This window comes from Psammomys obesus, unplaced genomic scaffold, assembly GCF_907164565.1.
Source record: "Psammomys obesus unplaced genomic scaffold, mPsaObe1.curated_primary_1811, whole genome shotgun sequence".
Lineage (NCBI taxonomy): Eukaryota > Metazoa > Chordata > Mammalia > Rodentia > Muridae > Psammomys > Psammomys obesus.
Window position 1 is genome coordinate 332516 of NW_026586589.1, and position 26127 is coordinate 358642.

Sequence of the window (26127 nt, forward strand, 5' to 3'; positions counted from 1 at the left end):
ATAAAGGATTCCATCCAAGTCCAGTTTGGCAAAGCAGTTAGTTTTATTTGGGGTACTAAGAGGAGGAGCATGGGTGGTTCAAAGGCAGCTCCCTCACTGTCAGGTCCCCTGCACCACTTAAAAGCAGCTATGCCACCAGCAGTGTTGCCAACTGTGCCCCTGTCGCATACAAAGTGCTTATGTCATCTTCTGAAATACACCCTGACCCCTCCAAAATAAAAAAATGGGCCCATTCTGCTGAGGGCTTGCAAGGTAATCACAGCTGCTCTGGTCCAAGGCTGCAATGATCACATCCAACCTAACAGAGACAGCCATGTAGTACATCTTTACTGATGGTTCTAAAGGTGAGGTAAAATTATTTACTTTTAAAAGAAAAAGCCCAAAATAGATGTGATTAGAACAGTCCCAAGAGTGACAGGAATGGTGGTGACACATCAATCCACAGGCAACTAACTGACAAAATGTTTTATTTCACTTTTGAGTTTTTACATTTTCCTGATTACTCCGTGTAAGGTGAAACTAGAATGTTTAAAAGACATACACGAATCTAGTACATTGGTAACTGGGGATTTTCTTTTTCTTTTTGCTATACTATTTTCACAACCACAGGTGTGCTTGCTAGGCAAATATAACCACCACAGAAGCAAACATTAGGCAGAATACTGGTAAGGAAAAAACAAAGCAAAGAGCTATCAGATATACAGACAGGCTTGATTCCACACTCACTACTGCGTTGTCAAGCGCCAAGTATTAACTGCACATTTTTTGTTCAGCTAGAAAGATTTTTTTTTTGTGATTTTTTTTTTTTTTTTTGGTTTTAAATCAGTGCATGAATTCTTTTATTTTTGCAGATGGACAAACAGATGGACTCTACAGCTACATGGAATGTGAAGGCAGAGGGTGATACTGTGAGACTGACAGGTCTGGCAATTCTTGGTTCTCTCTATTGTAGTGTCCATGCAACTTCCCTGTGTTATAGGGTGTGTTCAGGCATGTCTGAGAACTAAGCTGGATGAGCACAAGAGGATCTGGTGACAGGTACTAACAAGCATTATGAGGGCCTGGTTGCAGTAGGGAAAAATCATGGATACTTCAAAACACTTTTTTTTTTTTAAAGATTCCAATCATAGTATAAAGAACAACTGTGCTGAGAACTGGAGGAAGACAGGGTAATGGTGCTGGAAGGCCTTTTTTTCTCAACACCTTTAAGCAAGGCTTGCTAACCATGTGTTTAATGCCTCGCCCCTGTCCATATTATTAACAAATAAAGGCTCCCAAAAGAAAACCACCCAAGAAAGCAGAAAGCTGTAAATTTACAGAGGAGAAAACCAAAGTCAACAGTCAGAAAAACTGGGCGGAAAGAATGTTAAGTTTCAAAGTTTCCACCCTCCAAGCTAGGAAAACCTCAAGACTGACTGCTCCTCAGGCTAGAGGCTACCCTCAAAAACATTATTCTTCGAGAATTACCCAGAAAACTGGTACCGCCATTCATTAAGATACACTGCTGTCTTTTTCATCTCCTTTAGCTAGGAAGTAGCAACCTGTTTTCACAAGTTGCTGATCAGAAACACACTGCTATAGTAAAGGGGTTTAGTCACGCATGAACACGGGACCTTTTTTTTGTGGTGTCACAGCTCAATTATGAGCCAAAGAATTTTACTTTCAGGTTTTTAGTTTCCTCAGAAGATATTTGTGGTCATGAACTTTTGAGTGGCAACAGCCCAAAATGAGCAGGTGTCAATAAGCTCTCAACCACAGGCAGAGTCACTGTGAGCTGCCAAACTTGGGATGTCGATGGTAGGCATCCCCTGAGTCCCAGCATCACAATGGAACCTCTAGAACTTTCTGTACAACTTTACAACAGGACTGTATCTTCAGGGACTATTTTGATATCAGATCAAACTTTCTGAAAACTTACACATAATTCAGGTCTATTTTTCCTACCAGTAAGAGTTCTGCTAAGTTACAAAACCCCATAATCACAGTGTTCAGTTTGTAAAATTTAAACACACAGTAATCCTTGTCAATGTTGATCAAAATCAAGACTTCAAAATGCTGTGGCATTTAAGGGACCAGTCTGAATTTTAGATACAAATACCAGCTGTTTATCCCAGGGACCATTTTTGCTAGGCTTAGGCTGTGAAAAATCGAAAGTCAACATTCGATTTTTTTGTTTTTGTTTATCGCACAAAGGGATATAATGTGGAGGATACAGAGTGACACCAAACAGTTCACAAAGCACGATAGACATTAGTTCTCTCCCTCTCCAGCATCTCCTTCATCCCCCTGGTTTTCTGACGTCCACAGCTGCAAGAGAAAAAGAAACAAAAAGCTATAATAAAAAATTCAGATCACTAAAAATTTTCTTCAAGAGGTGGCCCAGTACATTTTACCTCATTCAACTACTTAAATTTTTTCCATTTATTTTACATGTACGGGTGTTGTGCCTTCATTGTATGTCTGTGTGCCTACTGTCCTAGGAAGTCATAAGAGGGCACCACATCCCCTAGTTACAGATGGTTGTGAGCTACCATGTGAGTGCTGGGAACCTAGGTCCTCTGGAAGAACAAGCTGCTGAGTACCACTGAGCCATATTGCCAGGCCCCTCTCTCACCTCTTCAGAATGCCCTTTTACCTTGGACAATGGAGACTGCAGAGACGTAAGGTTCAGCAGTAAGATATAGGTAACTTAACAGTGTAAAACCATACGCAAGAACAAACAAACCCCCTTAAACCTCGGGCGTTACACACTCTGCAAAGGTACTTACAGTGAGATTGTCCCTGAGCAGCTGCATGATCAGGGTGCTGTCTTTGTAAGACTCTTCATTCAGAGTATCCAATTCAGCAATTGCTTCATCAAATGCCTGAAACAAAGAACTTTTAGCACAGATCTGGATGTTCTCTGTGTCAGTGCTACCTTCCCTGTTGTTAAGAGGATGGGACCTGCTTTGCTCTCACTGTCTGCCAGCTGTGTCAAATGTAAATGTATAAAGTACCAACCAGCAAGGATAAACCCCTAAGAAACAGTGTTCCTGGGAACCTCAGCACATTTAGTCTATAAATTCACTGACTTTTTAGTTATCAAACTGGTTTCTATTTTTGTTTAAACTAAAAGGGTTTGGACACAAAGATCAAAGGGAGAACAGCAAAGCTCACCCCATTAACCTTAAGTTCAAGTTGTAAAATTCACTTCAGGCACCTTTTCCAAATTAAAGTTTCAAACAACAGGATGCATAGGAAAGAAAGCTCTTCAAAGAACACAGGAAGTAATAGAGCATAAACAAAATGTGGGCTCCTGCTGGGTGATGGTGGCACAAGCCTTTAATCCCAGTATTTGGGAGGCAGAGGCAGGTGGAGTTCTCTGAGTTCGAGGCCAGCCTGCCTGATCTCCAAAATGAATTCTAAGACTTAAGAGAGAAACCCTGTCTAAAAACCCAAAATAAACAAAAAAAAAGTGGGCTCATTTCTTTCATTGAGCCATATCTTGGCACAAAGATGACAATGTCCAATGCCCAAAGCTTGATGAGAACTACTACACTTTTACCTGGAAGATTCTACCTATGACCCCAACAATAATCAAACAAAGCAAAACAAAAGACAGCATATACTCAGATGAAAATACCAAGTAACAAATCTCTATTTATTTCCTAAAATCCTACCCCCAAGAAAACATTTAAAAGCACGAGACAGCGAGGACTGCTCAGAAGGAAGTTCTTGGAACTACTAGCAGAAGAGCCTTTCCTCACCGTTTTGGCCAGGCTGCAAGCCTTTTCAGGAGAATTCAGAATCTCATAGTAAAAGACTGAGAAATTCAGTGCCAGGCCAAGTCGAATCGGGTGTGTAGGCTGCATTTCTTTCTTGCTAATTTCAAATGCTTCTTGGTAAGCCTGTTGGGAGTTTGACACAGTGGCTGGAAGGAAGATGAAAATGTTAGCTTCTTGCACAGGCTGCATGACATGTGGGATCCATTATCAAGCACTTTAGTAAAGGAGGATAAAGCAAATGAGCCATCAAAACAAAGGTCAGTGTCTTCACTGTTCAATGTAAACATTTGCTAAATGTCTATGTTAAGTACTATACTAAATGCTTTGGAAGAAAACAGACAATTATACTGAAGTCTGTTAAAGCAGCCAAGAAATTTAGACACAGCCTTTCATAAAAATGAATGTGGATAATCTAGTGAAAAAATAACAGGGTTTAAGATCAGCATAAACAAATTTGAATTTTCAACTTAACTCACTTGGTATGTGGCCTGGAGCAAGAAAAAACGTCCATATATGAATTCTGGTTTCTTTTATTGGAAAAATGAGAGACTCCCACCTAAATTCAAAGTGCTAAGAGGATAATGCAACCCCGATTTTTTGGCACTCAGTGAACACTGAATAAAGCAGCTACAATCACATCACAGTAAGCTACATGTTAAAGGAAATGCATCCCTATTGGTGGCTTCACACAGTGGCCTCCCTCATCTGTGCCTGCAACTAGACAGATAACTTACACAGAAAATTAACAGAACAGTTTTACACTATACTGTAATGTTAAGTTTGTACTTTAGAAAACACTACGTTATTTTTGCACAAGGAGTGCCATACTAGAACAGACACCAAGTAACCAATATGGCAACTCGGCGAGCAAACAGGTGGCTAGCACATACAGGGTTACTTGGAGCAAAATTTATAATCACTTATGTTTGGAATTTTCCATTTAGATTTCAGACCACATTTACAGTAGCTAAAACTGAGTAAAGCAAAATCATGGCCAAAGTGAACCACTGTATTTTGCAATTTTACCTGTAAAAAGAGAACTATCAATTCCCAGACAAGCATTTGCTAAATATATTACATACACTTTTTAAAAAAATAATTTATTTTATGTGTATCAGTGTGAAGGTGTCAGATCCCTTGGAACTGAAGTTACAGACAGTTGTGAGCTGCCATGTAGGTACTGGAAATTGAACCCCAGTCCTTTGGAAGAGTAGACAGTGCTCTTAACCACTGAGCCATCTCTCCAGCCCCCATTCCAAACTTCTAATACCATTCTTGTTTATTGATTAAAGAGGTTTGTTAAGCCCATGACCCCATGCATAACAATGCTGTGGCCTCTAAAGTTGTCATTATTGTGATAAACAAAGTATAAATGGATTCATTATGGAGCATTAACCCTCCCACTGACTATGTACAGGTATTTTAAATGTTACTTACTTTGTTTATTATCTCCAGATGCAACCTCAGAAAGATACCTAAAATAGTCTCCTTTCATTTTCAAGTAGAACACCTTGCTTTCCGGTTGTGTAGCATTGGGAATGAGATATTTGTCCAACAGTTCCTAAAAAGTGATTCACATTAAGAATTTTGAATTGCTTGTGAGATGTTAAAATTACATTTGAGATTTAAGATATGCGCTACTACTACTACTGATTTTTTTTGAAGACTAACAATAAACCCCAACCAAACAAAAACCCCAACCAACCAATCAACCAAAATCCCCCAAAACCCCACGCAACCAACCAAAACAAAAAAACCAAAAAGCCAACCAATTTTCATCCAAGCTGCTAAACTGCATTTAGCCAAGTCCTAAGAGCAGATGCCTGCACTCATACTCTTCAGTTACAAGTCACTCTGACCACAAGGGTTTCTTAATGCAGCCACTACAGTGGAATGTGATGTAAAAAAGATGGCACAGAACTACTCTGCTGACCCCGATCTAAATGGAAAAGACTATCAACAAAAGAATCTCCCTGTAATAGTAAAATAAGAGGCTAAGTGTGGGTGCATGCATACAAACACACAGGGAAAGCCTCGAGGACTATTTTCACAGTGTTTCTCTGCATGATAACGTTAGAAGTGACTTTTACTTCATAACTCTTCTGCCCATCTCTTAAAAAGAAAATAAAACCCCCATTTAAGCTTGTATTATTTCTGTAATTGTGAATGTGTGGGGATCTTTCCATTCTGGGAAGAAAAAAAGCAGCAACAGAACAAAACAGCCAAAGAACTAAGTTTAAAATCAATCTGACCTGGGAAGAAAACCTTCTTCTGATGCTTACTGTATGTTTCCAAATGACCCTGGAGAGACTGCCTTAGGCCCCCAAGCCTCATATTCCTTGGCTGTACAATGGGGAGGGGAACCAGCATGGCCACCGTCGAAGGCAGTTATAAGGACAGCGAGGTAACGTACATCTAGTGCTTAACACGTTGCTTGGTACGTAGTAAGCAACTCAGTCTAGAACTATTATTAATAACAAATTCCTTTAAACAATTATGCTTACAACAAAAGTAGTTCTGAAGGAGTCCAAGCTTCGTATACAGAGCAATATTTTCGAAGAGTTGTTTTAGAATGTGGCATCCTGAAAAACTGGTTAACAGGCAGTAAGTACCATGCTCTTCTTCACATTCTTTCAGATGCTCTTAAAAGCTGGTCTACATTTCAGGAGTTATGGAACTCTCTTGCCTTTGGAATGCATGCCATACTCCATCTGAATATCAGATGTACCTAACATTCAGGAATTAGTGCACCATTAACAAACCCCCAAACAACCAATAGGCAACATGTTTAGCCATGAAACTCTTATCTTACACCAAGAATCTAATAAAAAGAGAGAGAGGCTCAAAGCAAAGCTCAACTATTAAGGATTTCATTAATCAGAATCAGAGTATGCAAGAGGCAGTAGTTGTTTTTAAGTGTTGTGCAGACAAAGAGGGGTTTAACTCCTGTTTGGTTAGGGGTGAGAAGCACTGCCTGATAGCCAACAAGCTTTACACTGGTTTTCAGAAGGTGTCAAGGGAAGTGCTTTGGACAGACAGACAGTAGGATAAAGCAGTCCTCAGAGTTACTTTTTACCTGATTTCACCTAGAATGGTATGAGGGAAAGAATATAATCATGAAGTATTCTACGATAGGCACCATCCCATCCAGGCCAACGTAGCTAGAAGGATCTACCACCCGACTAAAGTGTAGTAAGCACAGGAGAAGCCCCACCTCACCTTTGATTTGGCTTTGGACTGTACACTGCACTCTACAGACGTGCCGAACCTTCAACATCAGACTCCTACACTGTGGGAGGGCATGACCAAGGAGAGGCTGGAAGGCCTTACATCTCTTCCTTTCCAGAGATGAATCACTACTGAGATTACTACAACAGTCTACTAGTGACTGCATCTTTCTAAATATCCTCTTCATCTTGCCTCAATTTCTAAAGAAAAATGGAGGAATGTTGATGAAATGTTCCTGTTTGTTGCAGGTCTTTTTAAGAAAAGGAAAGTACCCCAGAAAAGATGAACTGATCAAGAAAGAGTGACAGAAACCATATCACATGCTTTAGAATACGTTACAGATGGCTCTCAGCTTCTGAGTACAGTGGAGCACCTCCACTCCCTCCTAAGCTGTCTGAGCGTTTGCATCTGGACATTTGTTATGCCTAGAGATGATGTCTAAAGCACAAGCACCATCCTCACCAGTACGTCATTGCAGATGTCCTGCAGCTCAGCCTCTATCTTCTCACGGTACTCTTTGCCCATCTGCTGTTTCTTCTCATTCCTCTCTGTTTTCTGTTCGATGCTGGAGATCACACGCCATGAAGAACGGCGGGCACCTACCACATTCTTGTAGGCAACAGAGAGGAGATTTCTCTCTTCATTGGAGAGTTCATGTCCCTGTTCTGTAACGGCCTTCATTGCTGCAGCCATATCATCATAGCGCTCAGCTTGCTCAGCAAGTTTGGCTTTCTGTACCAGCTCACTTTTGTCCATGGTCATTCTCTAGAACAACAGCAAGAACACAGAGAAAGCCAATGTCAGGCTTCCAACAGTCTCAGAAGCATAGCTCCAAATGCCATCAAGAATGTGGACTGCGTACGGGGACCTACAGCATCAGGACTGGGCCAAGGCCTTTGAATCATTTTGGTTGTTACCAATAATCCTACATGGCAGGCATATCCCCAATAACCCTTCCACCTTCTTAGAAAACATGAACGGTAAGAGAAAGGAAATGATGAACCCAGAATACCACAGCAAGGAGAACACAGTAGAGTCAAGGCCTTTAAGCTTGCCTGTCTCTTCTAGAGCTTGTTTATTATACTATCTTGTCCTCCTCCCCCCCCCCCCCAATATACAGAAACTGCTTTAAAAATACTTTTAAAACATTTACTTATGTGTGCGTGTTACATGGGAGAGTACCTGCATGGACATGTGTGGGGAAGAGAGGGCAACTGTGGGAGCTGGTCCTCTCTCCTTGTACCATGTAGGTTCCAGGAATGAACTTGGGTCATCAAGTTTGGCAGCAATCTTCCTTTCCTGCTAAGCCATCTTGACAGACCCCAATGACTTGGTTTTTGAAGCTTATGCTATATACACGTTCTTTAGCTTTTTACTTTTAGAGGTGGCCTTGGTTTGAGGTTGGAGAGATACCCAGAGGTCTTGAGTACCTCCTGCTAGTCCAAATGACCTGCATTTGATTCCCAACACCTACACAGCAGTTAACTGCCTGTAGCCCTGGTTCCAGGAGATCTGACCACCTCCACCCCACTTCTGGGCTCTACAGGCTTTAGGTATGCATGTGGTACACAGACATGCATGCAGACACAAAACCCATACACATAAATCTTTTTTTTTTAAGCAATCTTAGCTCAACACCCTACCAATACAGAAGACCCTTCTCACTGTCCATTTCCCAGCACTACAGCAGCTGTGAGTCAAACAGCAAGTATTTCAGCTGGATGACATGTCAGTAGCAAAGACAGTTCTCCAAGACAGAACAGAGAAAACCCTAGGTGAAGACCCCCAGGCCTTCTTTAATAGCAGTCACCTAAAACTGTGTGTTCTTTATATGCAGCTCTCTATTAATCCTTCTATTAATAGAGACCTTCTATTAATCCAAGCTGCACTGGACGCGCGCGCGCGCACACACACACACACACACACACACACCACCTACCCACTCTACTTCCATTGGATACAATGCCCTCTTTTGGCCTCTGTGAGCAATAGGCATATCCATGTGGTGTGTATACATACATGCAGGCATGTATACATACACACATGCCTATACACATAAAAATAAAGAAATCCAAAATAAACATTTCAAGGTTCTTTGACAGTGATACAGAGTTCTTAGAGATAAACCATCATGTTACCTTAGACTAAATTATGTTTTAAAAAGAAAACTGGTATTCAATTATACACATACAAAGAAACAAGAAAAAATTAACTAAAGGTCCTGATGCCTACTAATTATGTAACTCAAAACTTATATAACCTGGAACTTGGAGCAGCTAGGCCAATTTCAACAGGAAATGGGTTACACAACATCTAGTAGTTAGGCGGAAGGCACAGACAAGGGAAAAATGAAACCGTTTCCCTTTTTCCACCTACAGTAACACCTACCTGCACTTCAGGTCATTACCTCTAGCTACCTCACATCTCTGCTATCAGACCCATCATCTGAAATTCCCAATAGAGACACTCCTTGATTAAAATGTCACAGTCTCTTGCCAGGGACTGTGCAGACAATGTAAGAGCAGCAACAGACAGCAAAGCCCTCTTCTTACAGCACATGCTTCTGCCAAAACAGCTGTCTTCAGACAACTCTGCTTTTCTGTCTTGACTCACCAGGCAATAGATCTCCTTCTCATGACCCCTACACTGGCCTTTTCATGAAGCTGCAAGTTACTAGCTACATGTGGCTATTCACTAGAAAATGCACCTAGAAAGTGCCACCTTTTTGAAAATTAAATAAAACGCTCACTTCACCTGTCTTTTGGTTGTAGCACCTTTCCTTTTACAGCTGGCTTGAACTCAGGGCCTCATGTACGTTAGACGTTAGCATTGGGCAACAGCTTCAGACTTTGTCTTCTTTTTTAAGTTTGTAATGAATCAACCAACTTTTAAAAATTACATTTGGTTGATATTCCGTATCTAATATGAAAATATTTTTGGAAAGACTTCCGTCTATGTACGTCCCCAAGTTCCTTCCCACACCATAAGCTCCTTCGGAGAGAATCTCCTAATATTCTGTACATAACTGGTACAAGCAAACTGCTACTAAATGAGGAGCAACTGAAACGACCTCCCCCCAATTTGGCAGTGTCCTCTCCTCCCTCAAATACAATAATCCAAAAGTCGTGTTTCTAAAAACATGCTTCCTCACTCGTCAGATTTACTACTGCTTTAGCGACACCTTTGCCTTTACTCAATACTCTCAAGGCCTCTCCTTTGGGCTGGCTTGCTTTTAAAGTCCTTCAGAATGTGGCCTGTGATGTTTTCTGTTCCAATGAACAGGTACCTTTTCTCAGGTACACATTCCCACATGCCCTGTTCACACCTTGCTCAAACATGCCAGTCTCTTCATCTAGAATGCTCTCCTGGATATTTTACTTCTTGCCTATGAACACTCTAGTCCTGTCTAGGGCCATCAACCCATGCTGATCTTCTCTACAGGACTCTCGATACACATCAACCTGTCCCAGTCTGCAGCTTCTTTACCCTGGCCTATGGTAGGTGGGAAAGGCTTTACCACTTAGTTTCCCACACATTATTCTCACAGGAAGGATTTACATGTAATGCCCCAAACTGCTCACATAAGTAGCTGTTAAAGTTTTTGAACATGCATGACTGGAAGAACGAAAGGCAACAGAACCATGTGTCAAAGCACAATCTGCCACTACACATAAAAGGGTCCTGTTGATCTCAAGTTTACGAATGCAGACAACAGCATCACCCTTGGCAGAGTTGCTGTGAACACCAGGAACAGGGCATTAAAGAACAACAGATATAAAAATCTTTCTTAAAAATAGATACTGTGCAAACAAATTTGAAGATCATTAAGTGGCTATATATCATTGTTTTAACCCAAAGTGTGAGCTTTTTCTAAACCTTTTTTAAATATACAATTTCAAAACTGTTAACTCAGTGGAGGAACACCTGTTTTGTATGTGGAAGCCTTGGGTTCAATCCCCAGTATCAAAACAACAAACAAAAAACCAGGAAGAAGTGAATCTAGATTGATCTCTGCATAGGAAGTAGCTATATGTTAACATGAGACTCATTCTCTCAGTGAGCTCAAAATGAACATACATGTTAACTGTGGCATTTTAGCAGTTGCCAATCAAATTTTTCTGGAGTTAGTATGCAGTTTATCAGGAGGGCACACACTTCTGAAACTGTGAATGAGGGTCCCATCAAGAAAATTTTTGTTAACCAGCCTTTATTTGCTTTCTACCACCAGGGCAGATGAACCCTTCAGAGGCCACAGTCTACCCGGCAGCAAGCCAGTAGGAAGGGCCAACATCTTTGAGAACAAGAGTTCTCATGTGCACCCACATGGTAATGATGGGTATCAATCTAAGCCACTGGAAGCAGCAAGTTACAGAACGGGGAGGCATTTGCTAATAAATGCACCAAATGCTTAGTGAAATACTGGAAACAATTCAAATATCTAACAGTAGAGAGCTGATTAGTAAGAGTGCTGAGGAGTAGAAAGGGTAGGTTTACTTTCTACACACAGAGAGTGTAAGAGCACAGCCTATACAGAGTGTGAGAACACAGCCTGTGAGAAGACTAGAGGAACAGACTATTTTGTCTTATAATAAAAAAGGCTACCAGAAGTGGTGGTGGTAAAGCAGATGGCTTAGTGCACTTCCTGCTCTTTCAGAGGATGCATACCCAGTGGCTCTCAACAGCTTTGAACTCCAGCTGTAGGGGATTAATTAGACACTGTCTTCTAACCTCTGTAGGCAAGCCCCCAGCTCTAGAATTTTCTCTTGAGGAAGAAGCAGTCCTGGGGAATCCACCAGAGACTTGGCACACTGGTAAGTGCTGTATCGCTGAGCTACATTTGCAGCCTGTGTTGGTGTTTTGAGACATGCTCTGTTGCCATGTAATGCCAGGACAGCCTGGAATTCTATATTCTCCTGCCTATCTCCCCAGTGCTGAGAACACAGAATGTTAAAATTAAAAACAAGAAACAAGAACGGCGACTAGAAATAAAAAGGTAACTCAATCAAACAATGCTCTAAGAGTCCTTGTGAGCCACTCCTCTAGTTAATGCTTTGTTGTAAGGGACATTTTCTAGTTAGAGGTCAGTCAAAATTTGGGAAGTCATTTCAGGGTGGCCAAGCAAACAGAAGATCACTACCACTCATCTATATAGTTTTAAGTTATTTCAAAGAAAAAAAAGGTTGAAAATAATAACTTTGGCTTTTAGAAGTATTAACTATATTTTCAAGGAAAAGAGCACTTTTGATAGTAAGAATAGCCTTGAGTGTAATAGCTTTCTAAAAATTTAAAGTAAGGATTCTACTATCTACTACATGTTATAGAAAACATGGCACTCTTTCCAAGAAAGCCTTAAAGAGAACTATATAACGAAATTAAGTGATACCCCCACATAATAACCTGTTAAAAGTAGGCATTAACAGCAGTCATGTAAGATAACACACCAAATCCTAAGACAATGCTCAGAGTAAAGGTTCAGAGCAAGTAATTCTGACACTTAAGGTGCTTCACAAGTGAAATGCTTACCGTCCAATGTTGCAACAACTGCAGAAATGACCAGTATGTCCAAGAATTCTTTGCATTATTCACTTGGAGGAACTGAAAACAACTACCAGCACTGTGCTCCCACACTGAAGCTAAAACTATGATCAAAACACAAGGCAGCACATATTTAAAGCTACACCAAGTCTCCTTGGAAGAGCAACCAACCACACTTAGAAGGAAGAGGTTAAAGGGATATGAGGGAGGGCTCAGTGGTTAAAAGCAAATACTGCTCCTACAAGGACCCAGAGTCTGATGTCCAGAACCCATTTTTGTAGTTCACAACTGCCTCTTAGTCCAACTCCAGGGCATCTGATAACTACTGAAACACACACACAAACATAAAATCTTAAAAAAAAAAAAAAAAAGCTAACTTTTAGCTCCTTTCATGAGATGGTAGGAGAGAAATAAGGAGCCATAGTGGTAGCAAAACAAACGTAGGCTCAGAAGTGTGAATGGGTGGGAGCTGACCACAGTCACTGATGCACCATTCCAGCTAGAACATCCCCAGCACCATAAAGCAGATCACAGCTGAAGGAAAAGTATGCCAAGATACCTACCTTCAGTGCAAGCCAGTGGGACCAGTTGGTTGGTGGGTGTTAATCCTGAACAAGTGCAGCACTCCTGCCTCTCAAAGAAAACTACTCACTGAAAAACAGCTACTCTAAAAATGTCCGGGTACCATTCCACACACAAAATGTAGTCTTGTAAAACTTTAATTTCATTCAATTCTGTGCACAATTCTTTGCTAGAAACAGAAACAGTATATCTTAAATACTATGGACTCTATGTCCAGCAAACACTAAATTGTGAACAGAAACCAAAATCTTTTCCTTCTTGCTTAGCAGTTGTGGAATTCTGCTGTTGGTTTTGAGAGGGTCTCATCTAGCCCAGGCTGGCCTCAAACTGCCTATGAAGCTGAGGATGACCTTGAATTGAACTCTGATCCTCCTGCCTCCTATTCCTGAGTGCTGGGATTTCAGGCATGCCCAGCCCATCTGTCACGTCGGCTTTCAAGTATCATTATGCCCAATGAACCAACATTTAACTTAAAACCACTGGTGTTAAAGGATATATCCAAGGTGTGAATAAATAACAGTACCACAATAAGTGGTCTGCTGGCTAGAAGTGATCAATCCAAAGACATGCCAATTCTGACTCCTGAAGACTGACTGACCCTGTGGATAGATCATAATGAAGCCACTCAGCCCAGCTTACCTTACTACAGAGACCTGCACCTCCATACTCACTGTTGTGGTAGTTACAAAAAACCGGGAAATGATCAGACCATCTACTGAGCATTTATACATAAAATAAATTTTACTCTGCTATAAAGAAAACAAAACTACAAAATTCACAAGAAAATGGAGGAAAGTGGAAAATGTTCTACTAAGTGAGGTAATCCAGGCACAGATCTTAGCTTTGAAGTTTTGGATTTGTATGCTTTAAGTGTCTATAGAGGTCAGAAAGCTTAGAAAGGGCCCATTAGAGTGGGAGGGGAAGAGACCTTAAGGGAAGAAAGGGATAATATAAAAATAAAGAAGGACTACTGAGGAATGGGGGAGGGAACTGCAAACTGAATAAATCTTTTCCTCCTCTAAATTGCTTTTGTCACATGCATTTTATCACAGCGTCACCAACCAAGCACTTTGGGATTAGAGTTGCGGCCCCAATCCAAAGGATCCAGGAATTCATGTCAGGGGACTGTCAACCTGGCCAAAGCCCACTGCTAAGGAGGCTCTAGGCCCCAGGGAAAAGCTACCACTGTTTTATTAACACACATGCTGCCAAACCACTTCTAAACTTCTATGCTTATACCAATACATTCACCTCAACTTTGGTCGGAGAGGCTTCTTTTGTAGTGGGCAGTGGTTAATGCAGGCTCACAACTGGTCCCAGTGCTGAAAGTGACTACTGCCTGATTAGGAACCCCATCCCAAGCTCAGAAAACACTGAAGATGGACCTATGGAATGTATAAGCCAGAGGATGCGAGGTGCTGTGAAATGCTGTCTTCTAGACATGATGTGGTTGTTGCTGTTGCACTCATGACTTAGCTGTGGCTACCTGCACAAAATGGAGCAGCTAACATTTTAGCATGGATGGGGGAAGGGAAAATAAGGTCCCACCCCTAATTGAGGAGTTATTGGCAGCAAATAGCTGCAGGAGTAGGGGGATCCATTTTGCTTCAGGGGTGTAGCCACTGGTTAAGCCATCAGTAAACAACACATCCATGGGGAGGGGATCTCCTTATAAGGAACTGTAGTGTGATACTAGTAGAACTTTGCACTGTGCTCAAGCAGTTGACTTACACATAATGAGAACTCAGACACTCTTTAGACTATGGCAGTCATTTATAAACTTTAACTGTTTAAAAATAGATAGCCCACCTCTGTTAAACTAGACTTGAAAACACATGGAAGCAAACAGTGATAATTCAAATTGCTGCTTCAAGTACTGAAGGCCTGCCTATTTTATGTTCCAATACCTATGCTCTTAAGATTATCTGTGGGAATCAGTGACATAAACAATACTGCTTGTTGCAGTGTAAACCATCTATGGCCATATTAACCTAACACACAATCATTCAAAAGGAGCACATCTAATTAATGATGACCTATGTTTACTGTAAGCATTCAAATCAACAGCACCAACAACGTATTTCACAAAGCTAACAATGGTCAATGAGTAAGAAACCCATAATATGCACCTCATTCTTTTAAACCTACCTTGTTCTCTTTACAAAGTTGAGAAAGAACAGCAAGTGTTAATTACATATGCACATCTCTAAAATATGACTCTCAGAGTTTACTGTAAACACCTTTATTGGGACTAACAGTGGGCAGTAAGCTTAAGTTAGGAATCCATACTATATGCTTTGGACACCCAAAAATGTAATTTTGGGTGAATTTCAAGCTATTTGATCACTGATACATTTTTAAAAAGTGAACAAGCTGTTATTTCCTATGTAGACAGACACAGGTAGGCCACATTGAGCCTACAAAACAAAACAAAACCAAAAAACTGTATGAATAGTCTATCTTAGACTACTCTTTTGGAGTAGTTGATGATCTCACTCTGTGTTGGCTAGAAACTCACTATGCAACATAGCCTGGCTTCAAACTCTTGGCAATTCTGCCTCAGCCTCTTGAATGCTGGGGTTATAAGGAGTGAGCCCCCATACCCAGCTGGTTTTCAAACACTACCTCAGTTCAAATCAGGAAACACACACACAGCATTTGGCTTTCTGATTACTATTTTTTTCAGCTACCAATCATACTTAAAAGATTCAAACTGGATTCCAACAAGTCCTTAAAATATTTTCAAGCCATATCCTTCATGCAAAAATATCAGGTACAGCCAGCGGTGGTGCCACAGACCTGTAATCCTAGCACTGGGGAGGCAGAAGCAGCAGGCTATGAGTTTGAGGCCAGCCTGGTCTACAAAGTGAGGACAGGCCAGCCAAGGCTACACAGGAAAAAAAACAAAACAAAACAACAATAAAAAAAACAAAAAACCTGTCTCGGAAAACAAAAACAAAAACCAGGTACCCAGAACAGCTAAAAGGTGAAGTAACAACACTACCATTTATGGCCTGCAGAAATGAGCAAAGCACTTAGAAAGTGGTATCAATTCATATAATATTAGTTACCTATGAGATAGGTGGTACCATCTCCTTTTATATATGTAAAGAATAACTTAGGACCACACAGCTAGCTATCCATGGCAAAGCCGGGATCTACCTCAATACTGTGTGTGTGGAGATCACAGATGAACTTTTGAGTGTCATTCCTCAGGAGCTTTCCTGGGGGGGAGGAGTTGTTTTGTTTTTTTGAGACAGATCTCTCACAGAGCAACCCACAGTGCTCCAGGCATTCTGTCTCCACATCCCCAGGACTAGGACTGTATGTGCCCACCACATCTGGCGTTTTCACATGGGTGCTAGGATGAACAGGTCCTTATGCTTGCACAGCAGTAAGCATTTTACCTACCAAGCTATCTCCCAAGCCACAATATTAATTAAAAAGTCCATAGTTAATTATTTTGGGCGACATGAAGTCAGAAGACAACAGAGGGACTTGTTCTCTCCTTCACCACGTGGGTAACAGGAATTGAACCTAGGATATCAGGTTTGGTGACAAGCGCCTTTAACAACTAAGCCATTTCACTAGCCCCTCAACATTAATTCTAAAATTAATATTCTTTTCTCAATGTAGCAATCTTTTAAAAATCAGCCATGATTCCCAATACTTAAACTACTGTTAATTGTTTTGAAGAATCATGTAAGGTTATTACAGTAGTTATAGTACACTCTAAAAACTCATCAAATTATCAAACAAATTTTAATGTAAGGATCTCCCCATGAGGACAAACAGTGACAAACCAGGCTCATATCAACTTCAATTTGGCTTTTCAGCTATTTCTCAAGGTCATTCAGAAATAACTCTTCTAGTTGAGTCTTTTAAGGAAAACTATGAAATAAACAACCAGAACAGGAAAACTTACATAATCAAGAACTGGCCAGAACTTGAGGAAAAAGATTACCTACAATCTGGCAGAATAGCTTGTTTTTTTGTGAGTTCATTGCTCACTTTCATCTCATTACAAGTATTAGAAACATGTAATTGCCTCTCAAAAGCACACTCTAAGTTGCTTTTAGCAGACATATCAGAGAATAGAAAAGTACTTCAAATCCATCTCTTCCTTTAACATTCTCCTTAGGAAAATCCCCCTCAAAGTCCAGCTCCAACTGTTTCTCGTTATAAAATGCTGATCGACTAGAAGCCTATGATAGATAGATCTAAAGTTAAAAAGTTATTATGTAACTATATTGTCCTGGCCCCTAACTAGTATGAATGTCACCTCCTTAGGTAAATGTATAAACCAAGAATTTTTTTTTTTTTTTTAAGTCAGAGTCTCACGATGGAGAGTACTGGCCTGAAACACTAGCCTGAAACTCAGAAGAATCCGTCTGCCTCTGCCTCCTAAGTGCTGGGATTAGAGGTGTGCACAGTCATGCCCAGCCAATTAAGGATTCTTTTAAACATCAGCTTACAAAAAATTATAGTTCTTAGAATCGCTCATTTACACAACTGTGTTTGCCTGATGTCAGTGACAGAGCAGGGAGCACAATTCTTGCAGGATGCAGTAACTTAGAAGCTTCTCTCTACTTAGGGAAGGAGAGAGCCCCTTCTTTTCCCTTTTCCCATACAAAATTAAAAACCTAAAATACTGCAAAGCAGTATGGTAAGCAACAATAAATGATGGTCATACTACAATCTAGTAAGCAAGAACTTAATTAGGACGGTTTTCTGCAGAGTATCTGATAGATTTTTTTTCTCCCTAGCATAAATCAAGTACTAGAAAAACTGGACTTTCAGCAGCTCTCATCTGATATATACCAGCAATTATCACCCCACAAATGAACAGCAATGCACACATCTTTAAGTTAATAGGGTGCATGTACAAAAAAGTAACATTGTCATGCCATACATGTTGTTCTACCACAAGTCAAACCGTCATTACTTAGACTCAAATGACCTGAGTGTGGCTCCTGATTTTAGCATTTACTTCTGTGTTATATAGATGTGTATCTTTGGAAGAATTCTAATTTCTGCACCTCAGTTTCATCATCTATACAATGAGACTAACAGTACTTACCTTTCATTGGCCGAAGACTGAATTAATGCTTGAAGTGATTACAAGGAAGCTTGACACATAAAGAGCTACAAGTGGTGACTAGTATGATCATAAACTATTTACTTGGCGATACCTCAGTAGCTGATGACTAAGTCACAAAGGGTAGATTCTGTATGTTTCTACCCTATAGGCACATATGCTATACCTAATCTAAATGTGGGCTCATGTACATGTGTGGTCAAAAACAAGATAAAGGCTGCTCGATGGATACTAAAGCTACAATTGCATAGGAGGTGCAAATTCTGTTGTCCTATGCACTCTACCCTGACTATACATAGCATCGGGCTATATTTCTCAGTGGGCTAGAAGAAAAGACTTTATTTACACCACAAAAAAAATCATGTCTGAACAGACAGGCTAAACATGACACAATATATATTTAAACATCACTGGGGTACATCCATTCATGTGCAGTTCAGTTTTTGCTTTTTAATAACTGTTTGTATTAAAAACTATGTTTAATTCGGTCAGCCACACATCAAAAGCTGTATTACTAGCCCAGCATGGAGGTACACCCCTGTAATCTCAGCACCCAAGAGGCAGAGAGGAGGAGACTGGGGCAGTGAGTCTGAGACTAGGCTGGGCTACACAGCAAAAAGATGTAGAAGAGGGAACACCATTATCATTTATACAGTCCAGATGAGAAAAACTGGATTTGCCATATATAAAGTTATATATAATGTACCATTTTTCATAGCAAATGGGAAAAATAAGATTATATTTTATCAAAAAGGAAGTAAAGTCAAGGATTAAAATACAACAAAACCAAAGGCTTGTACTGGGTCTCAGACATCTATGGTGTCAGGGAGGCTAAGAACCAGAGATGAATTAACCCCTGAAGATCACAGCTAGAAAGCAATACAGGGAAGAACTGAATCAAATTTACCTAACTTCAGTGCTGTTTCTGGATCCACAGCCAAATGGGAGAAAATGCACTTTTTACAGCAGCCCAAACCTCTGGAGACTCTGCCTAGGGAACGAGCATCAAGGGAATGTGCTCGGCCTGGTTTCACGCAGACTGCCTCCTTGATCCATACAGCTCCAAGTCTAAAATGGCTTCAACATAACACAAGCACTGCATGATGGGAAATGGAAGATAACAGGGTAGGAGCCATACTCCTGGGGATGACAGGCCATAAATACTTGCCACAGATGAAAGAGGATATTCAATCTGAAAGTAGGTGTGTGGCTTAGGCCAAATCACCTCATTTCTTATAAAGACTTCATCTGTAAGATGGGCGAATGGTTCCTTATACTGTTTGAAGGCAGAGGCTAAAAAAATAATTTAGCTGTTGGTACCAGATTTCCAGCATTCCATTTCTAAGGTTATGCTTAAAATTCTAACTTGGGTGGAGAAGAAAAAAAAACCCAACATTCATCAGCCATATGCTGCTTAAAAAGACTTGGGTAACCCAAAGAAATGGGGTGTGCTGGAAACAGTCAGGGAGAAATCTACTAAGCACCAAGTAATATTTGTATAAATTCCTAGCAGCTAAATGTAAAATGCTGAGTAACCACGTATTCAGTCCTACACACTGTATGTATGTGTGGTTTCACAGGAACACCCGAGAGACTGTGAGAAATGTAATTTTCATATTCTCTTAAGTGTCGTACCTTTCTGCACTGGCTCCTGTGATTTTACAGATTCATAACACCTTGCCAGATTCCACCTCCCACATCAGTCAAGTAAAATCAAGAATCGAATGCTATCTGGTCTCACCAGAGAGAATGTACTGAAGGCAAGGACAAGAGACAAGCATTTTAACAGAGAGGTTGGCAAATTTTCACCAACGCTGCCACCTTTGGAATCCTCAATCCACGCAAGTTCTCCATTTTCAATAAACCCAGATGAGCTCATCTTGCAAAGAAAAGGGTCCACATCTCTCGCCTACTCCTTCCCCACCAACAGTGAGATTACTAGACAGTTTTCAGTGAAAAAAAAAAAAAAAAGAAAGAAAAAACATAAAAAAACCCAAAATCCACAAAAAGCGTACGGATGAATTTGGGAGGCAGACAAACGAGATTCGGGCAGCAAATGACGACTAATATCATGAGAAAAGACTCAATTCTCAGCCTGCTCTCCCCCTCCCCCCATTGGGAATCCAGTTTGAATCAAGAAAAGGTTCAGACAAATCCTTTTCTTGATTCAAACCTCAACCCTGCTGTCAGGGAATCTCGGGTCCAGCCGGGTTTCCCACACCAGCGATGATGAAACAGCTTTACTGCAAAGTGGGAGAGGGATTCGCCCCAGCTGTCGCCAAGGTTAAACCCTTACTCATCCAGGGGAGTGCGACAGGGGCGTCGCGGCACCGGCACTCGCCCGCCTTCGACTGCATTTCAAAATTTGAAAGCCACAAAGAATGAGCGAGGATGACAGGCTCACGGGGACGGCTCCGGGCCCGGGGGGAGCAGGCTGGGGCGGCGCCGAGCAGAGGAGATGCCGTGGGGAGTCCACGGCCCAGGCGTTCCCAGCCGCGCAGGCCCGGCCGCACCCCGTGCAGCGCGCCGAGGGAGAAGCCCGGGCTTCCCGCGGAGGCGCAGGCCAGGCCGGAAGCGGGGAGGGGCGGCGGCGAGACGGGCCGCAGTCGCTGCCCGAGAAGGGGCTTCGCGCTGGGGCCCCTGGGAGCCGCACCGCACTCACCGTGGAGGACTGTGGGGAGCAAAGGTGCTTCCGGGAAGCTCGGAGGGAGGCGACTGCGTCCTTCCCAAGCGCACTCCTCAGGCGGTGGTGGCGGCAGCGGTGACCGTAGCTGCAGAGGCGGCGGCGGAGGCTGCTCCCCGGCTCCGGAATCGGCGGCGGCGGCGGCGGCGGTGGTGGCGGCAGCTGCACTTCCGCTCCGGCCACCACTTCCGCTCTACCCCAAGTCCCGCCCCACCCCGAGTCGACTCCTCATTGGGTGATTGAGGCACGGGGTTGCCCCGTCCTCCCGAAAAGGGCGGTGATAGCCAAGGAGGAGGGGAAGTCACGGAGGGCCGAGAGGGAGCGGTCGTGGGAGGGTGCAGGGCCTGGGTGGGAGCGCGGTGGGGGCGGACGCAGAAAGGAAGTGGGGTGGGGTAGCAGGAAGAGGAGGAAGGAGAAAGGGCGGAGCTGAGATGACCGCCCCAGGACTAGGTTGTCTGAGAACAGGGCGGGTCCCCGGAGGGAGGGTTCAGAATCTTAGACTGATCTTGGTCCAGTCTGAGGTTATCTGTTCCCACCCAACCCTGAAAATAATCCTCACGGGGTCGGAGGCCCTAGCAGTCACTATACTAGAAGTGCGCTAAAGGAATGCTGTAACTAAAGGAACAGAAATGGCTCAGCCTTATATTTTCAGTTAATTCACCTTGCAATCCTAACCGGTACTTACTGTTCCATTCCTACACCTAGGAAGCTCAGAACATCCCCAATTAAAAACAGCAAAAACAAAACAACTGTGTACATTAGCTCTTCATTGAGAGTCCCTAGTCCCCAAGTGTTATTCAAAGGAAAATCCACAAAGACAGACTCTGGAATCTCCAGACATTTTTCACTGTTACCTGAATTTTATTAATACTCCGCTCAAGCCTGTGGACTTTTAAACCTAACCCTTCAAAATACGTCTACCACTGCTCCTTCATTTTCCACAAATTCTGTGTGACAGTTTTCTGAATGCTGGAGAATAACAAGAGACAAGGCTAACAGACGGTTGGTCTGCTGTCTTGAAGCTTACAATCTCTGGAACAAATAGGCCTTTGTCATTTTCTCCTTTACTCCTACGGCGCTTAATGATAGACTTCTAATTCACCACTTGTCTCTCGGCTATGCCCCCACCAAGTACCAAGTACCAAATACCAAGTCATCTTTTTTTCAATGTCATTCGAAAATGTGTCCAGTTCTTGTTTAAATTCTTTGGTGATGGCTCAGAACTTATAGTTTCCCATAGATCTTATACGATTGTTGATTGTTTGCTTTGTTTTGTTGTTTCTAATGCAGAATCCAGTTTTCACACTTGGGGAGCAAGTGTTTTAACCACTGAGCCACCTCTCTAGCACCACTTCACCCTTTTTGTCTCTTGTAACTCAGGTTGGCCTCCATCTTAAGTGTGACCTGGAACTTCTGATACTCCTGTCTCCAGATCCTGAGTGTTGGGGCTATCAGTGTGTGCCAGGATACAAATTTATAGGGTTCTGCATATCAAAACAAACAGTCAACAACGTGGAAGTGTAATACCAATCAACCCGTGGATGCTAGGTAAGGGCCCTACTGCATGCTAGGTAAGGGCCCTACTGGCTGAGGTGTACCAACAGTCTGGTTGCCAACTTAAAAAAAGAATCAGATTTCTATGGACAGAAAACTGCATCTCTGCCTTGTCTGGCAATGCTGTACATTTCTGTATGGCAGCTGAGACCACAGAGTGGCCGTTTGCTTTAGATTGGGTAGGTATGCACAAACTTTCCAGGTTATAAGGGTCCTCTCCAAACCTGTAGGCCTTTTTCATTTACATCGTCTGTTGTGCAGACGTTTGTTCTTCAGACTCAGACGGCATCACATGTCCTGAACCAAATACAACAACTTTTAACTTGAACGAGAATAAGAGTGTGTTGTGTAATGTTAAAACAAAAACAAAAACAAAAACAGACATGGATTTTAATCCAAACCACCGCTTTCTTAATACCACAAGTAGCCCATGGCATTTGTCTTTGGTAGACCAAAGACCTAATCCAGAGTCTGTTAATCCAGAGTCTGTTCAGACTGCAGTAGATTTAATATGACAGGACTGTCTTCTGCCCCCATCTAGAAAGTGGCCTAATGGGTTAGAGGCTTACAATGATTACCCCACAAGTTGCATCATCAGTACATGGAGTGAACAGAAATGGTCTTTGTCAGGCCTCCCCTGGTGCCTGCTAACGGCTTGCATGGATTAAGTGCTTTCGCCATCTCTGCATTCTAGGCCAGGGGTCAGCAAGCCACAATGATCAACTGACAGATTCAAAGGTGAAATGTCGTATGTGTTCCAGTTTGCTTCTCTGTTGCTGAGAAATAAAAGCCAAGCTTGGGGAGGCAAGGGTTGATTGGTATTACACTTCCACATTATAGACCATCACTGAAGGAAGCCAAGGCAGGAACCTGGAGGGAGGAACTTAAGTAGACGCCATGCAGGAGTACTGCTCTTTTTGGCTTCCCTTCCATGGCTTGTTTATCGATGGACCACCTGCTGAGGAGTGGCACTGCCCACAGCAGGCTGCGCCCTCCCACATCAATCATTAATCGAGAAAACGCCCTCCAGACTTGCCCGCAGGGTAGGCTGATGCAGGTGATCCCTCAGGTGAGGTTCCCACTTCCTAGGTGACTCTAGCGTGTGTCAGGTTGACAGAATCTAAGCAGCACGTGTGGAACAGTACTAACCAAATGAGCCAGTGATTGTGGGAATGTTGGAGGAGGGAACACATATCTGGTCTTGGGAGTGAAGAGAGACTGGGAAGACTGACTGAACAGAACACACTAATTCCAGTATCTCCCTATTCCTTACCCACACTCCCCTTGTTGACAGTATGTTATATTTCTGCGATACATTTGTTGCATTTGATGAGCAAATGTTGCATTTGATGAGCAGGGTTAATACATTATCTTTAACTGTCACCTAAAGTTTCAAGTTGGACTGCACTCTTTGTATTTTAAATTCCCATAGATCTTGACAAGCATGATGGATAATGAATGTATCCACCATTATCTTCCAAGAGTTTTACTGCCCCAAGAATCCCCTATGCTTCATTTGTTGATCCCTTACGTCCATACCCCCAACCTTTGGCAAGTACTGACATTTTACACTCTTTATAGTTTTGCCTTTTCTAGGGAGAGTTGGATCATGCAGTAGGTAGCATTTTCTTTCTTCTATTTTTGAACTGTCTTTGTAGATCAGACTGACCTTGAACTCACAGAGATTTGCCTGCCTCTGCCCCCCAAGTGCTGGATTAAAGGTAGCATTTTCTGTTTGGCATCTTTCATGTGGTTTGAAGTTTAAAGTGATGTAGTTTAAAGTTCCTTCATGTCTTTTTGTAGCTTGACAGCTCATTTCTTTTTATCATTGAACAATATTCCATTATCTGAATATTCCACAGATAATTTATCAGATAACCAATTCTTTTTTTTTTTTAAGACAGGTTCTCTCACCCTATACCCCAGGGTGGCTTTGAACTCATTGCTGTTCCCTTGCCTCAGTCTTCCAAATGCTGAAATTACAGACCTGAAACATCCACCTAGCTCCTAGCTCCTTGTGCCCTCCATGAAGATTTGTGGAAGTTGAGATCTTAGATACATGTGACTATCACCTTATTTGGAAAAAGCTCTTTGTACATCTAACCAAATTAAGATGAGTTCATTAGAGCAGATCCTAATTCACGGCAGATTTCTGTAAAAAGGGACACGTCACATGGAGACAGAAGCACACAGAGGACACTATGTGATAAGAGGCATGGAGCAGAATGTCATAGCTACAAGCCAAGGAGCACCGAGGAGCACCAGCAACACTAGAAACTAAACGGAGGCCTCAGAAGAATCTGCCCAGAGTCTGAGAGAGAATATGGCCCCATAACTACCTTATTTCAGACTTCTAGACTGAAGTCGTTGAGGCGTGAGACAATACATGTCTGTGTTTCAAAGCCATCTAGTTGACAGCACTTGGTTGCAGAGCCCTGGGAGCTAATAGAAGCTCCGAGGGAGCTCTTGATCCGGCCCTGGACAATTACGACTGACACGACTGTGGACGCTTAAATGCAGATTTTTTTGTGTGGACATCAGTTCTCAGTTCATCTACATTAAAATGCAGGAGCAAGACTGTTAGAATGTACATTAAAACTATGTCTAATGTGTGCGCGAGCACAAGTGCATGCATGCGTGAATGCGTTCAGGCTTCAGGTTGACATTGGATGTCTTCCTTTATTTGAACTAAAAATGTATTTTTAAATTGTATGTGTACAGGTGTTTGATCTGCACTTGTAGTCACGCAGCATGTGCATGCCTGGTGCCCTCTGAGGCCAGAGGAGGCTGTTAGATTCCTTGGGACTGGAATTACAGACAGCTCTGAGCCACCATGTGGGTGCTAGGAATTAAACCTGGGTCTGCTGGAAAAGCAGCCAGTGTTCTTAACTGCCGTCTCTCCAGCCCTTGCATATCTTTTTCAACATCCTTCATCTTGTTTTATTTTTCGAGACACAGTCTCTCACTGAACCTGCCCTTCACTGATTCATCTCATCTGGCTGACCAGGGGTTCCAGGGATCCTCCTAGTTCTACCTTCACAGTCCTGGGATTAGAGATGTGTACTACTGTGCCCGGATTATCACATGGGTGCTAAGGATCTGAACTCAGGTCATCATGCTTGTACTACAGATAGTTTACAGATGGAGCTATCTCACTAGCCCCCAAATCATGTCTGACTTTTAAAGGAACTATCAAAATGACTGTCCCTTTATTATTATTATTACACCAGCAATGAAGAGTGCTGCTCCCTGAGCATGCCTGTATCTTGTATGTTAGGCTTTAGTTTCTGTTGATTTGTTTTCTAGATTTTAACCATTGAAATTGGTGTGCATTGGTATCTCATTATTGTCTTAATTTACAGATGTGTGTGTGTGTGTGTGTGTGTGTGTTTACATATAAACTGGCTTGTGCAGTTGTGTATAGAGGCCAGAGGTCTGTGTTGGGCGTTCCCTCTATCTCTATTTGTCTTTTAGTTTAGTTTTTGAGACAGGCTATCCTAGCCAACCAGTGGGCCTCAGGGGTCAGCCATCTTCCTTGGACACACCTAGCTTTGGGGTTATGTGTGGCCTACTCTTTCCACTAGAACCCTTAGAATACTCATCCCAGCAATATTAAATTCTTCGTTTGGCAATGCCATCTTTGCCATGTCTGAGAATGGTTATGATTCTCTGTTTCTGTCTCT

General features: G+C 42.2%; 1 protein-coding gene across 1 annotated transcript; it reads right to left on the reverse strand.

Annotated features, from left to right (window-relative positions):
• Window positions 1–450: 450 nt before the first annotated feature.
• Ywhab (tyrosine 3-monooxygenase/tryptophan 5-monooxygenase activation protein beta) lies at window positions 451–21069 on the reverse strand. Its single transcript, XM_055602222.1, has 6 exons — window positions 20870–21069; window positions 7455–7757; window positions 5202–5325; window positions 3747–3910; window positions 2769–2864; window positions 451–2307 (listed from the first exon to the last, which is right to left on the reverse strand). The coding sequence occupies exons 2-6, from the start codon at window positions 7752–7754 to the stop codon at window positions 2251–2253; spliced, it is 741 nt and encodes a 246-aa protein (XP_055458197.1). The 5' UTR covers window positions 7755–7757; window positions 20870–21069; the 3' UTR covers window positions 451–2250.
• Between the last annotated feature and the right edge of the window lie 5058 nt (window positions 21070–26127).

Coding starts and splice junctions, on each gene's coding strand:
- Ywhab (XM_055602222.1), bottom strand. CDS start 7,754: ATGACCATGGACAAAAGTGAGCTGGTACAGAAAGCCAAACTTGCTGAG. Junction 5,326..7,454: donor ACATCTGCAATGACGTACTG/GTGAGGATGGTG, acceptor ATCACTTTTTAG/GAACTGTTGGACAAATATCT. Junction 3,911..5,201: donor ATCTGGAGATAATAAACAAA/GTAAGTAACATT, acceptor TCTTCCTTCCAG/CCACTGTGTCAAACTCCCAA.